This window comes from Heterocephalus glaber, unplaced genomic scaffold (genome assembly GCF_053883595.1).
Source record: "Heterocephalus glaber isolate CG9 unplaced genomic scaffold, H.glaber_assembly_v1.0 deba00001504, whole genome shotgun sequence".
NCBI classification, from domain to species: Eukaryota; Metazoa; Chordata; class Mammalia; order Rodentia; family Bathyergidae; genus Heterocephalus; species Heterocephalus glaber.
This window is the reverse complement of record NW_028258324.1, coordinates 7307624-7322883: the sequence shown is the minus strand read 5'-3', so window position 1 is coordinate 7322883 and position 15260 is coordinate 7307624. Positions and strand designations below refer to the sequence as shown.

General features: G+C 45.0%; 1 protein-coding gene across 1 annotated transcript; it reads right to left on the bottom strand.

Moving 5' to 3' along the window:
* Positions 1-11771: 11771 nt before the first annotated feature.
* LOC101709761 (U8 snoRNA-decapping enzyme) lies at positions 11772-14519 on the bottom strand. Its single transcript, XM_004834227.3, has 3 exons — positions 14327-14519; positions 13961-14230; positions 11772-13050 (listed from the first exon to the last, which is right to left on the bottom strand). The coding sequence occupies exons 1-3, from the start codon at positions 14462-14464 to the stop codon at positions 12871-12873; spliced, it is 588 nt and encodes a 195-aa protein (XP_004834284.1). The 5' UTR covers positions 14465-14519; the 3' UTR covers positions 11772-12870.
* Positions 14520-15260: the final 741 nt, after the last annotated feature.

Here is a 15260-nt window from a genome sequence, read left to right as displayed (position 1 = left end):
TGCTTTTAATTCTTTTGGGAAAATACACAGTAGGGAAATAGCTGGGTCAAATGAGACCTCTAATCCTAGGTTTTTGAGAAATCTCCACATTGATTTCCACAGTGGTTGCACCACAGTGGTCTGCACTCCCACCAACAGTAGAGAAGGGTTCCTTTTCCCCCACAATCCCACCAGCATTTGTTATTGGTTGATTTCATGATAGCAGCCATTCTTTCTGGAGTGAGGTGGAATCTCAGTGTCGTTTTCATTTGCATCTCTCAAATGACCAGTGATGTTGAACATTTTGGAATGCACATTGAAGCTGTACTCTTAAGTAAAATAAATAGGACACACACGTGTAAATACCCAATAGTTTCTCGGGTGTGAGAAACTGTGAGTGTAAATGAGGACCAAAATGTATAATAGATAATGTGAAATAGAAAGAAAAGGTTCAAAGGGGAAAGCAAAATGGGGAGAGGGGTATTGTAAAGGAAAGAGGTATGAGAAAGAAGGAAAAAAATGGAAACAAAGTTTTTCGTAAACAGGGAGGGGTGGAGGGGTGGAAGGGAGGGAAGGAGAATGAGGAAAAAACAATAATCAAGATACATCAGGTACAAATTCCCAATGATGAATGTGATCATAATGTATACCTAAAATGCACCAATAAACTTAATAAATAAATAAAAACATGTATTTAATTTAGAGACAATATTCTCAGGTAGATTTTTTGGGGGGGTGGGTACCAGAGATCGACCTTGGGTCCTTGCACTTGCGCAGCAGGTGGCGAAACCACTGAGCTAAATCCCCAGCCCCTATAGAGACAATATTTAATTCTTCGTGGCACCATTATTGCCTGTTGGAACATTGTAGCTTTCTTTCTCCTTCTTGAATAGCAGCCATGCAATTTAAACAGAATCGATCCCTATTTAATCCTGTTTCTGTTGGCCTAGTGACTAATTTAGGTCACCCAGGGCTAAGTCAATCAGCTCAGGGCCTTCCTCTGGCCATAGGGATTGGTTCAGGGATTTCCTAATTATCACAGAGCTACAGACTCTACCTTGGATACAAATAAGGTGAACCAGCCTCAAAATGCAGCCTTCCCTGTATATGAGCAAGCCTATGAGAGAAAAACTGAATTATCGAGTCCTTGGATCAAATAATTCTGAAACAGATACTCCTCTTCCGAAACAGAAATTTCCAAGTATATGAGTTCAAAAGGTTTAAATCAGATCTTCCATTACTTACAGCCAAAAACTTCACAAATAATCCTTGTCCATTAGCAATTCCAAATGTATTTGGTTTTCTAAACTTGTATTTGACTTCCTACATTTAATGACAGGAGGCTCGGCCCACAGTACCCTGTAGTGGCATGCACATTACGCGTGGACGGTCTCCCTGAAGCCAAATGCTTTTCCTTCACATTTGCAGTAGAGTTCCAGTCCTGTGTTGGAAACAAAGAGTGGTGCATATGAGCTGTGGAATCCCCATCATTCTGGCTCCCTCCATGAATGTTATTAAACAGTAAAAGCTCACAATTAGTAATGCACAATTAGATCTGACAGTGAGGCAATCAGTCAGACAAAACACTTTAACATCCATGAGCCAAAGAAGGGTCAGTAGAAATTAAAGTTGAGGGACAATACCCTCCACAGGCTAACCTGAAGAGGTTTTCTCGCTTGTCATCAAAAAAGACAGATAGGTTTGCTTAAGGAAGTTTGGATGAAGTATATCACAGAATTTGTCTGCCTTCCAGGTGTGGTGGCACATCCCTATAATCCCAGCACCCAGGAGGCTGAGGCAGGAGGATCATTGAGAGTTTGAGGCCAGTCTAGGCTACATAGTGAGTTCAAGGCCAACTTGAACTACACAGCGGGATTCTGTCTCAAAAAAAAGAAAAAAAGAATTTGCCCTTTTCTGCTTGTGCATCTTGATTGGTCTTAATTAGTAAGAAGCATTTACTTGCAAATGTCCCTGAAATAAAGCTATGGAATAGTTTTCCCTCTTTTGGAAAGAAATTCAGTCAGAACCACCTGGGTGCCCAAATCTCAAAAATAAGCAGGCAGGAACAAAAAATTCTAGTAATTTTTAATGATCTGTTCTTTGAAAGCCTAAAGTGTTCAAGCTGAAAAAAATGAGACTGTGGACCACAGACTGAGCTGGAAGATTTTCCATTATATTGAATGATACCTGAAAAATTCACACTTCTTTCAATGAATTTAGCTTAGTTTAACAATAAGAAGTAATACCTGTTATGAATAATTTACATTTCAGTGTTTGGAGTAAACTGCATAAATGGCCTTAATATTTCACCTATCTTTATCCATTCATACTTGTTGTGACTTTGCAGCTCCCTTACCAAGAAGCAGAGTGTACTTCCCAACCTTGGGCTTTGTTTCTGCCATGTGACTTTCTTTGGCCATTGAAATGTTACCAAGTGTGATGTGACCAAAGGCTGCAAAAGCACTTGGATTATTGTACCTTGCTCCTCCACTGTGGTGCAATCAAGAGGAGACACTTTGACCTTCTAGGTCCCAGAAGGAGGGTAAGAAACACATGGAGCAGTTAGTCCAAGCCAGCCCATTCCAGGCAGCTAACTCTGGGCCATCAGCAGGGTTTTGGATGCAAGCACCAAATAAATGTTTATGTTGCACACTGCTTAGACTGTGTGGTTGTTATAAAATATTATTGTGAATGGAATATTTAATGGAGCCTCCTTCTTTATCCCTTCTCCTGAATTTGGCAATTCTTTTTGTCTCTCTCTTTTACATTTTCTCTCTACTTAATGAGTACACTTGGAAATCTTTCTTCATGTATTGCTATAAATAAGTAATACTAATTTAATACCTTTATAGCCAATGCATGTCTCCCAGGGAAATGCGGCTTTCTGAGCTTTTCAGCATGGGCTTTTGTCGTATAATTAGCTATAATATATGAACTTGCAGGCTTAAGCTGTCCACCACAACCAATGTACAACAGACTACTGCCAGCTGTCAGGCTAGCAGACCTGGAGCAATGATTTTGATCCTTAACATGTACCTCAAGTGAGCTCATCCAAACTGTGGGTACATGTGAGGACTAGGAAGTGCAATGCTAAAAAGTTGCTATTATACCTCCAAGCAGCCTTAAAGGTTAATTTAACCTGTATCCTATGGATTAATAATTAATAAGTGTTTTGACTGGGTATGGTAAAGAGAAGCCTTTCTTTGCATTATTAGAAAGCCAAAGGGGAAACTTAGAGATAATCTATCTAATCCTTTCATTTATTTTATAGATTAATTTTTCAAATAAATGTGCATTGAGCACATCCTGTTTTCCAGGCTCTGCACTAAATAATGAACATGAGATGTTCACATAAGGTTGAGAGCGGTAGGCAAGACCTAGCAAGCTTAAGGATGTTGCCCATGGTTATATGACCTCTGGACTTATGAAAGAGATTCAGTCCTTACTCAGGGCTACTTGTCACAGTGTAAAAAAAAAAAACTCTGGAAAAAATTAATGTGAAAAGAACTAAAAGGAGACTTGTGTAACCTCTGTAAGAGCAAAGATCACTCAAGAAGCATGCATTCAATCAACATTTTATTGAGTGTTTACTGAGTCTACTTTATATTCAAAATAACAGATGCTAGGGACAGAAAGCCATGTTCCAGTCAGGCCAGAAAGCAATTTAAAGACAGAATTCCAGCCAGTGTGGTATGTACTACTTGCAGAGGCTTTTTCAGGTTGCCATGGCAGCCCAGATAAGGGGAATTGAAAGCATCCCTAGAGGATGATGAGGATGTGATGAGGATCTGAGGGTCTTGGGGCAGTGGGATTTTCTAGGAATGGACAGCATATGAGCTTCATTTATTGTAATTAATCTCGTACTAAGGAGAAGACTAACATTTTCTCAGTGGTGCCTGGAAGCAAGGTTCATGATACCTAGGGAGGCCATGTGTCCATTTTTTAACGTTCAGCTCCTTTGTCCCAAAAAGCTGGAGGCACCTTGACAGACCACAGATCCCATTTTGGAAAACAAGTTAATGAACACAGATCCTAATTTGGAGAATGAGGTAATGAAACCAAAGCTGAACAAATCTTAACATACAAGGTTTAAGACTCTCAATTGCAAACACAAAGGCAGTATTAACTCCACCTGTAAGCAACAGATCCAAAAAGGCTTCACTTCTGCCCATACCTGCCTCAGCCAAGCAGTTCTTCCTACACTATTACCCCACTATCTTTTGAAACAGTTTCATGTTCACCTGTTATATCCACCACCCCCTGCTGGGCTGGACCTTACAATTCCATCCATAAGATACTTGAAACTCATCCGTTATCAGTGGCAAGGACAAGCAGAAGGCATTCACTCTACTAAGCCCTGTACCTTAGAGAACCACCTTCCTGCTCCATGCTGAAGAGGCTTCTACCCACCATCAATCCCCAACATGCTCCAATGCAGCCTCATGCCACCTTATGGTTTGTTCTCCATGACCCATACCTCTTAGAATCTAGCTCAGTACTGCTCAGTCCTGGACTCCACCCTGAGTCTCAGGAAGGGGTGAATTACATCAGCCTTGGGAAAGATATGTCTGCATCTCTCAGGCATCTCTGCAAGCCATGGACCATTTCTTAGAAATAACTTACGACTTTAGATGCCTTTAGGGTGAAAATAGAGCCACATTCTGTCTTGCACTTCACCTACTCTAGGAGATCATTGAGCATGCATTAGTATTTTATGTCTCAGTAAGAGAGTGATTCATTTGTGATTGGGCAACAAATGTTGCCTTAACTTAGCAAATTACCCAGTATTCTTCCTGGCAGGGGTCCCACATCTGTGTCTGAATCCTTTTCTTAGTTCTTTAGATTTTTTTTGCACTGTTTTTATAAGTTCATAAGAAAAAAATAATTTTCTTTATTTTTAACTCATCATTTTACAACCATAGGATATATATGTATTCTAAAAGACGTAGACAATATGAAAAAGAGAAAAATAATATTATAGAGTCTTTCCCTCTAATTTGTTTCTGTTTTAATTACATGGCAGTCACAGAACATGGCATACACTCTATAATTTTAAGAGACAATAAACAATTGACGAGGATTTACTGAGATTTTATAAAGGCCAAATTTGACTAATTTAGAAAATGTTTCCTGGGTCATTAAATGTATATTCCCTCTTTGAAGTTACAGAGATCAATATTTATCTTTGGAGCAAAGTACATTAATTAAATTATTGACCTTGGGTGTTTTCATTTTCACTATGGAGATAGTAGTATCCCTACTTCATTAGGTTGTTGTAAAGACTCAGTCTGTTAACAGAGGAAAAGAACTTATAATAGTCCTTGCACACAGCACCCAGAAATGTTAATTTTAATAATCATCACTGGTTTTACAATTTGTAGATCCTAGCTATCCATACTGATATCTTGGCTTTGTGTCTGTCAAGTACTGAAACAAGTATGTTTAAACCCTCCCGATACTATGCAGTGAATTTTTTTCCTGAATTTCCAATAGATTTGTCATATGTAACCTAAAAATTCATAATTCTATAATCATTGTGGTGCTCTTGATCAATTAAAAAATTCTAATTCTTTTAACCCTGAACTATGATATTAATATTATGATGATTCTTTGCTTTTGACTGTAATCACCTAGCATTCTTTGCTTACCTTCTCATATTCAGCCAGAACAATGTTGCTTGGGCATGCTCCTTAAAATAATAGAATTTCATGGTTTCTCTAGACTCAGAGAATAGCAACTTCTGAGAGCAATTAGCACCTACTAGTTTCCCCAGTAAAATGAGCACTTTTTATGATTCTTTCCCCCTCTTCCTTATTATCTTTCAGGGGAATGACTTAGAATTTTGTGAGTGGCATATTAATCAAATTATTCATCACTTTATTTTTACAGTGTGCATATTTTCTTTCAATTGGTATCATTTATATTGTTTTATAGCCATCATCCACCAATCACTTAACATTCAACGGGTATATCATAGAAGCCAGCTCCCTAATAACTTACACAAGTTTCCCACTGATCAGTTCTTTACTATGATTCACCTTGCATGTTGCTAAGAAGCACGTGCACTTTCCAGGTAGCACAGTGATGAGAACCATTCTTTTGCTATGAGGTCAGTATACACAGATATGAAGTTTGTGCTACACTAAGAGTCTAATTTTCCCATCTCATGAATGTTCTTGAAGTAAAACATTCAAAAGTTGCTCTCCCCACAAAGAGTGAGTCCCTCCAATCTTTTATTTTATGGAGGATTTTCCTTGGTCACTTTAAAACATTGTTCCTTTGACATGTATCCCACCTCTTAATGTTTCTAGTCCATCAATTAACAATACTCTGAATTGTGAATACACTGTTTGAGTTCCATTTCCACCATATCTTCTGGTCAGATTCTTTATTTTGTACTTTTTCATAGGATGCTAGGATTTTCCTAGCTCTGCTCTCTCCATCAGAGGAACCTCTTCCTGATGTTGTTGATGCACTTTGCTTTTCTAGTATATTGTTAAGTTCCCTAATAGTTCTGCCTCTTTAAATCCTTCCCTTGGCTTGACCAGTGCTTTCCATGCCTTATCTTTTCTTGCTTCTCATTTCAGAGTCCATGCTTTCTTTGATCTCCCTGAGCATATATACTGCTTCCGTGCCCAGGATTAAATCTTCCAGAACAAGTTCTTCATCTTTTACAGCCAGAGGTCACCTCCCTTTGATTGCTGTAGAGTTTTTGGAATGTACCTAACATTGTTCCTTCTGTTGAGTGAAGTTAATTGAAGAAGGTAATTCTTCCATTCCTTTGCTCTCAAACACAAGATCATTCACCTGTTTGTCACCCCCTGTCTAGCAGGCCTTTGCCTCAGTCCATACCCTGAATTAGCCCTGTATACCAGGATGTTGGAAATCTGTCAGGTCCATCTTTCAGAGGCCTGAGAGGGTGGGGACTGGCATATGGGGACAGCAGTCCTGCCTGGGACTTCTTTTTCCAGAGATTCTTGACATGTGGAAAGCCCACCCAAGGCTTGTCATTTCGTCATCCTGAGTGGAAGGAGAGTCCCTTTGCCACCACGTCAGCAGGAAAGACCCATGGAGAGGGGCATGAATGGGGCTTGGGTTTGCCTGTGTGTATCAGAGTGAGCCAAGCACTTGGGAAGAAGCCTAGACCACAGACTCCCTCTAGCCCTACAGCTGATTGGGGAAGAGCTTCCTTGTGTGTTTTAAGCTGTTCTGTGTGATCTGGCACTACTGTCACTCTTCAGGTGTGAGAAGTGGGCCAGTGGAGAGGTTTCACCTCTACCTGAAGCTTGAGCCAGATGGTGGCCATCACTGGAGGGACTGTGAACTGCCACATCCAGCCAGTAACAAGGTTTTTGGTGCTGAGCAGCAGGAACAGCAGGATCCAGCAGCAGTGCTCACAGCCCAGGCTGGAACGCGGTATCTCCACAGCGGGGAGACTGTGCCTGCCCTACGGACTGTTTCTCCTGTGTGATGCCCCTCTGCCATGCCAGCCTGCCTTAGAGCCAGCTGACTACGAACTGAAACCTCTATGAACTATAAGCCAAATATACCTTTCTTCCTTTAACTTCAGGTGTCAGGTATTTTGTCTCAGCAACAAGAAAAGTAACTAAGACACAAGAGAAGTAGGGGAATCAGGAAGGAGGCTTCTGTTCTTGGCCTGAAGTTGAAGGGAACAGTTTCTTTTATCCCTCTGCCACCCAGGTCTCATTTGTGCCTGTGTTTTAAACAGCGTGTGCTAGCTCCTACTCTTCTGTCCCCATGAGGTAAGCCACTACCCAGCATCTTTTCATCTGACTCCAATTCTGATGCTAAGTATGAATCTCATCACAGATGAAATGCTGCTTCCCTAGTTTTTGCCTCTCTCCCCTGTCCACCTGTCTGTTTAAGGTACAGGATTTGAATACTTTCTGAGTAAGAAAGTAAAACTCATACAAAACCTCACTCCCACCTGCACTGTCTGCTTCACTTACCCCTCTCCATGCCTGGAACTCCAGACCCAGTCAAGTGGGGAAGGAGATAGTCACTCTGTCCTCAAATGTTCCAGCAGAGAAACAGCAGTTTTGTCAGAAACCTGATAACTCACAAGGACTTTGGCTTAGGATGAGATAAAGCCCAAAGGTGTTTATGCTATTTCGGCACCCTGCAGACTCCAGGAAAATGCAAGGTTGAGAAGTAGAAACACTCTGCCAGTTATGCTGAGAAAAGCAGAACTATGTGTTTGTGGGTACTCACCCCAGCCTCTCACCTTCCAAGACACAACCTGTGCTAAGAAGCAGGAAGGCACCAGGCCTCCTGGGCTGAGATAGCACTGGCTGCATCTCCCCAAAGCTCATCCCCAGTGCACCTCCATTAACCCTCACCCCAGGAATCACAACCAACGTTTCAGATAAGGAAAGGAGGTCAGTGCTGGCCTGAGAGTCCTCACAACAGTTAGTGGGGATCAGGGGGATGAAAAGCACCTGCTATCTTCTCTCCACCCCAGAGGAGAGCCAGGCCCAGCCTGAGTCACAGGCATCCCAGGCTCGTTCATGGCTTGGCAGGATGGGAATGGGGTAGAGGAAGAAGAGCGTAGAGGCTGTGTGTGCCTGTCCTCTCTCTGCCCATCCGAGAACTGCTGGGACCAGGCCAGCAAACTGAACACAAACCACAAAACCATCACCGCTGTCCTGAAGGCTGATGGAGGAGGAATGGATGCCTGGGAGGGTGAGTCTGCTGGATAAGCAGGTAAGGTGTGGACCCCTGACCCTCCCAGCTGCAGAGAAAAACAAAAGGAATGATACAAATTTAAAAAGTGGGCAAATAAACTTCCCAGAGGGTTGGAGAGCCTGAGTGATGGAAGAGTCCAGGGCAACAAGGGGGAGAACTGTGAAGGGACCAAACAACTGGTCCCTGAGGGTAGACCAGGTTAGAACTGAGGATGGGCTCTGGGTGCAGTATCGCCTGGACTGGATCCTGAGCTGAGGATCTGTGAGTGGCAGCATATCTCTCAGGCAGGGTCCTCACCTCCCTTGCAGAGGTGTCTGAGGGCCAAGTGGTGTCAAGCGCAGATGCAGCTGGTATGGCCTGCTGTGAGCTCTCAGGCCCCTTCCTCCAGCTGCTCTAGATACTCCCTCAGTCTACTCTAGATACTGTGGGACAAAGGATCAGAGGTAGGTTAGGTCACAGGCAGTCATGAGCCTTGAACCTACTGGGTCTCTACAGCTGCTGCCCCACTGCCCACCCCATACCTCAAAGGCCAGGAGCAGCCACGGGGCTGGCAATCTGGATGGCAATCAGAGTGCTACCCAGCCTCCATTCTTCAAGTCTGCTCTCTTAGGGAGATATGTCCTGATGTGCACACCTTTCCCTCCTGGTGCTGTCACTAGCATTGTGGTCCTTCCTCCACATCACCAAGGACGTGGCCTCCTGGTTCACGCCACATCCCCAACACCTGCCAGTCTCTGTCCCCGGCTCCCACTTGCATGCTCACCCCACCCTCTGGCCTCAGCAGCCCTGGAGTTCATCCCTTCCCAGCTCCTCCCCGGCTCTCAGCAGCCCTCCTGTCCTAGCCTGGGCCTTGACTCTCCCTCTTGCTCCACCTCTAATGTCCAAAACACCCTCTGTGGTTCAGATAGTCCTGCTCTCCCCATCTTGCCATGATGTTGGATCATCTACCTCAAGACCTCTAATTTGCTAATCACTTCAAACTCAACTGTCATCTTATTTCCTATCATAGAAAATTTAAACCTTAGATTCCACAGTTCATTCTTTTAATTTCTGCTGTTATCATCTCAACTAGGTCCCTCTCTGTCTGCCTTATACTCCATTGAAAAATCCACCTCTGCAGTGACTCCATCCAAGTCTTTAAATACCAGTGAAGGGAAAACATGTGTTTACAGCCTTCCCAAGTCAGAGGCACACAACTACATGCCTAGATTCCTACTCTCCACTGACCTGCTCAACCTTGCCATGCCATTCTGCAGTGTTTAATCAGCTTGCTTTTCCAAAGCAAGGTGAATGAGAACTCCATCCCTAGCAGCTGATAGTCTCATTCTGCCATGAAGAGACTGAAACACCTTCATCATCCTGCCATTCATTTCATCAGCCTAAGCCTCCACACTTGCCTCATTATCTCTTTCTCCTCTTGTGCCCTCCCCTCCTATCAGAGGCTCCAGTCCTTCTTTTCTCAGACTGTGTTCCCTTTAATAATTCTTCCCCACATCCCCATCCCTTTTCATTCTCCATTGTGACCACTGCATCTACATATACAAGTGTAATCTCCCACCTGACACACTGCTCTTGGCCCCAAAACTTTCTCCCATGATCACATTATGGTCCTTTAAGGACCAATTTCTTACACTATCTATTCCCCTCTATCCCATTTGCTCAACCAAGTCCAGCCTGCCATTCACGCCCACCTTTTGATGAGGTCATCAAAAACCTCATGCTAATAAAGCCAATGGATTGTTCTATCCTCGTTTACTGAAACTCTCACAAGCACGTAGCACTGTCCACATTTTTACATCAGCTTCTTCTCTATTCCTGGTCTCCTACCCCTCCACTCATTCTCAGGGTTGGCTTCCTCAAGGCCCTATTTGGCTTCCTTCTCTTTTCCCTCTATGGTGACTTCATGACAGTCTTTATGCACAAATTTATGTCACCACGTCCTGAATGTCTATCTTGACCTTGACCCCTTCAAATTTTGTTTCCTATTCATTAGGCTTTCCTTCATCCACAACATGACTATCTTAATGCCAGCTTATCTGAGAATCCTCCTCATCACATCCCTCCCTCCCACAATCAGCCCATCAGGAAGCCCATGACATCACCATGACCTCCTTCTCCCATGTCCCCTTCTGCCTGTCTCCACTGTTCCTATCCTGGGCCAGGTCACCACTTTCTCCCATAGGAATTACTGAGGCAGCTTCTTCTGTCTCTTTTCTCTTGTAGCCCCTTTCACTCCGTGTTCCACTCAATACCAGGAGTGACTCCTATGACACATACACCATGGCCTGAAGGCCCTGTACCATCAGTTCTCACCTAGTTCCTCTGCTTTAGCACCCACCATTTACTAATGTCTAATTACACTGGCCTTTTCCCATTTCTAGACCGGGTTCCAGTCTGTTACATTTGGCTACAAATTCTTTGCCAATTCTCTGCCCTATCATTCACTGTCCCATCAAGAAATGAGAGTCTAATTCTCCTATACTTGAGTCTTGGATGGCTTTAAGCGACTTTCTTAGCCAACAGAGTGTGGCAAAAGTTACACTACAATTTCTGAGGCCAGATCAGAAGCCTTTCAGTTTGCACCTTGGTCCCCCAGAACACTTCTCTGGAAGCCAGAATTATGTAGGAATTTCATCATCATGTTGGTGAAACCACAATATAAGAGTGTTTTCCAAGTTCAGCCCAGCCTTCCAGGTATCCTACCAAGGTGCCAGACCCGACACATTGGCTTCTCCAGAAAGGCTTTATCTTCCAGCTCAGTGCCATCTGGACTTTTCAAAGGATCTGCATCAATTACAAGGAACAACTACCCAGCTGGGCCCCATGATTAATTTCTGATCTACAAAATCATGTGTGAAGGCTCTGGGTGGGAAGAATATCGGCAAAAACATTGACCCTGGAAGCAACAACCATATATTCATACATGCTTCTCTCTTCTATACTCCCCACCAACTACTTCTTGTCCTTTAGCTTAACTGTTCTTAAAAGAACCCTTCCAGACTGGCCCAACTAAAAATTTAAAATATCAAATCAGTACTGTGTCTACTTCTTCATTTCCTTATAAGAACTTAACAAGTAAACAGGCATCCAATTAATATTAATTTTATTTTCCCTTCTATAACAGGCTTTAGTAAATTACGGTCCAGACACAAATCACCTATTGTTGGTATTTTAACTAGGGTTTCATTAGGACACAATGACACAAATTAATTTATATATTGCACAGATAATTGACACGACAAAGTTAAGGTGTTGCCACAAAAACCAGGTGCCACACAAGGCCTGTAATATTTATTGTCTGGCCCTTAAGAACTGTTTGTCCAGCCCTTGTTCCAGTATTGATAAGGGCTCTATCTCCCTCTCTATATCTCTTGGGACTTGGAACTTAGTAGGTGCATAACTAATACCTGCTGAAAACACTAGAGGGCATGGAGGTCCAGCCATCAGCCCTATTACCATCAGTCTTCCTGGTGAGTAGGGCATGCAGGGGCTGGGCTAGTTCCCTTCTGATTTCACAGAGACTAAGGCAACTTGAGGTCAAAGTCCTGGAGCAGAGGCACCAGAATTCACGGGTCTCAAGTCCAAGATCAGCCCAAGAAGATCTTGCCACCTGCTCATGCTCACTTTCAGGGGAAGAAAAGGGTAGGGTGATTGGTAACGACCTCCTCCCACTTCCAGGAACCCACGTTTGGGCCAACCCTCAAGTAAGAGGATCCTCTGCTGCTATTCTGCCTAACAAGCAAGAAGTGGGACAGACCCTGCAGAACAGCCATGAAGGACAGGGGAAAGAGATTCTCCTCTGCTTCAGAAGCTCCACCCCAGGAAGAAGGGATGGTGACAAGGCAGGCACCACAACTGCCACTTCCTTGTTAAACTAGACAAGCTGGGGCAGGGGGCGTGTCAAACTGTGTGTGGTCACAGACTGGACATGCTTGCGCATGGGGTTCCACACTGTACTCATGTACAGGGAAGAAGCTGATTGAGACTCTGCCAGGGCCCCTAGGATGAGCTATGGATATTTGCCTGATGCTATGAGTTGGGAGAGCCCACTGCTCAAAACATATATCACACACATCTCCCACTTTTAATACAGTATCATCTATCATCTCACAGGCCCAGAAGGAAGCCCCCACCCCCACTTCAAGATCTTGATCTTAGGTTCTAGGAGTCTACAGTGGGTTTCCTCTACTGATGAACTCGAGTCTTAAGGCCCAAGACAGAGCCAGATTCTAGGAGTTCCAAGTCCTGGAGGGCTTCCAGTAGTTGCTCCCGGGCAGCACCAATGAAGGAATTTTCCAGGAAGGCAGGGAGGCCTCCCACACCATCCCGCAGGGTGTACAGGGGCACCCGAACCAGGCCCAGCACCTGTGAAAGAAAGGAGACAGGAGGCATTGGGATTCCAAGTAGCTCCTCATGTTACTTCAATCCTCTCTGCAAAGGATCTCTCTAAAGGTCTTCCCTCAAAACCTAGCATAGTGTGGCCCAAGGCTCATACTCCAGTGAAGCTTAGTAGGTCCATCCCCATGCATCCAAATGACCCGAGACAAACTATCCAGCTCTGAAAATATTGGATCCATATCACTTCTTGAATCCTCTACTGGCTCCTGCCTCTAGGATGCAGGAAGGGGCCTAGACCTCTGGTTCTGAAATGTAGAGCTCACACTGGCTGTATCAGAACCACTTGGGAACTCATGAAAAACAGATTCTCAGGTTCCTCCCATCCCGTTCCACAACCAGCAAATATAGCAGTGATGCCCGTTACTCACTGTTTTACTATATGCGCTACTGAAGACAGCACAGTAATAGCTCTTTAATACACGCCCTGCCCATGATTCCGATACTTGCCAAAGTTTGAAAACCACCTCCATATACAATCTGTCTCCCTATTAACCTTGTCATAAGTATTTGGGTCATATTTTCTACCTAAGATAAACTGGGGCCTAAATTAACTCTAAGGGCACAGGTAGCCATGCCTGGCCACTATGACATTATCAGTAGGGATCAGCAGAGAGCCTAGGATGGGTGAATTCTAGAAAGGTCTCTGGGGCTGGTAAAGTAGGGAGGGAGAGCACTTCCCAGGGAGACCAGGTTGGCATTATTATCCTGATTGAAAATGATTAAGATCCCAATTACTTCTGGAAACTGGGGAAGACTGCAAGGTCTGGGCAGCCATGACCTCCTTCTAGGGAACCTGGCTAGGGAGGCTTTCCCTGGAAGGGGAACCCATGGGGTAAAGAGGGAGCCTGGATATGGGGCGGGTCCCGGCTAGCCCCACCTCCAGCCCGTGGTCCTTGGCTCTTGGTGCTCCAGCTTCCACAGCCTCCAACTGCTCTAGCGTCAGTCGTTTGGCATAGAAGTGAGCTACGACGCGTGGCCTGTCCCCTGCATGTGAGCTGCGGTAGTCTGTGCGCTCCACGCTGAAGACAGAGACCGCCTCGCCCAGCTCCTCGCGCAATTCACGGTTCAGTCCGTCCTCCAGGGTGCTGTCCTGTGAGTCCACGAAGCCACCTGGAAAACCCAGGCGCCCATCAAAGCGCATCTGCATCTGCAGGGAAGAGAAGGTTGGCTGGGTGTCTGGGCGGTGCGACCCGGGATGGCTCGGGGTGAGGGCGGGGAGTGGCCGGGCGCGACCTTTCCTCACCAGCACGGCGTACCGCAGTGGGATGCGGCCAAAGAGGATCCCCGGGTCGGGCGCGTAGAGCAGCGCGTGACAGGCATGCCGCCACCCAGGCCCCAGAGTTAAGGCCTCTGTCAGCTCCAACTTCCGGCCCCCGGCCATTGCTGAAACCTTTCCCTTCCTAGTCTGGACACCCACGTGTTCCAGCGGGGTGGGAGGGGGACGGGTCTTACACTGACCAATATGGGGCTGGGTGGGGCTGCCCGGACCAATCCTTGAAGCGATCAAGGGCGGAACTAAGGTTCGTAAGGGCGGAACTTTGTAGCTGGAGCCCGGCACCAATCAGTGTGGGGTTTTCTCCCTGGGAGCTGAGTGACCTTTGTGAAATTGAAAGCTTCCAGGCAGTTGGGCCTCACTCTGGCCAAGCTGAAGGTCCAGTCCTGTGGGTCCGGTTTGAGGCCTGTAGATAAAACCCCCCGTCACAGTCTAGGGTCAGCAGGAATTCAGGGTAATCTACAGATCTGGGAAGCATAGGGTTTGTAACCTGAGCAGGATTTAATTGGAACAACACAGAAACTGCATTTGGTTTGTTCTGGATTATGCACAAATCAAGGAGCCTGTGGTTTGGGTTAGGAGGGAAATAGGCAGGTTTGGCTTCGGAGACCATACCTGTCCTAGGGCAGTGGTGAAGGAGAGAAGAGATGCGATTTACTTTTAGGAATGGTCGAGTTGAGGGTCTGACTAACTAGGGGCAGTGATGGGTTTGGTGTTAGTGAAATCACAGGGTACAGTGAGGTTGTCTGTGGGAAAAGGGGAGAAATGAATTGTGGGTGAAACTGTGGCATAGAAGGGAGAGTGAGGAGGAATCAGAGATAGAAATCCCCAAGGTTTCCTTGGGTGTTTGGGGGTGAATTCAAATGCCCTCAGACCTTTACCTTCTGATGGGGTGGGGAAGAGA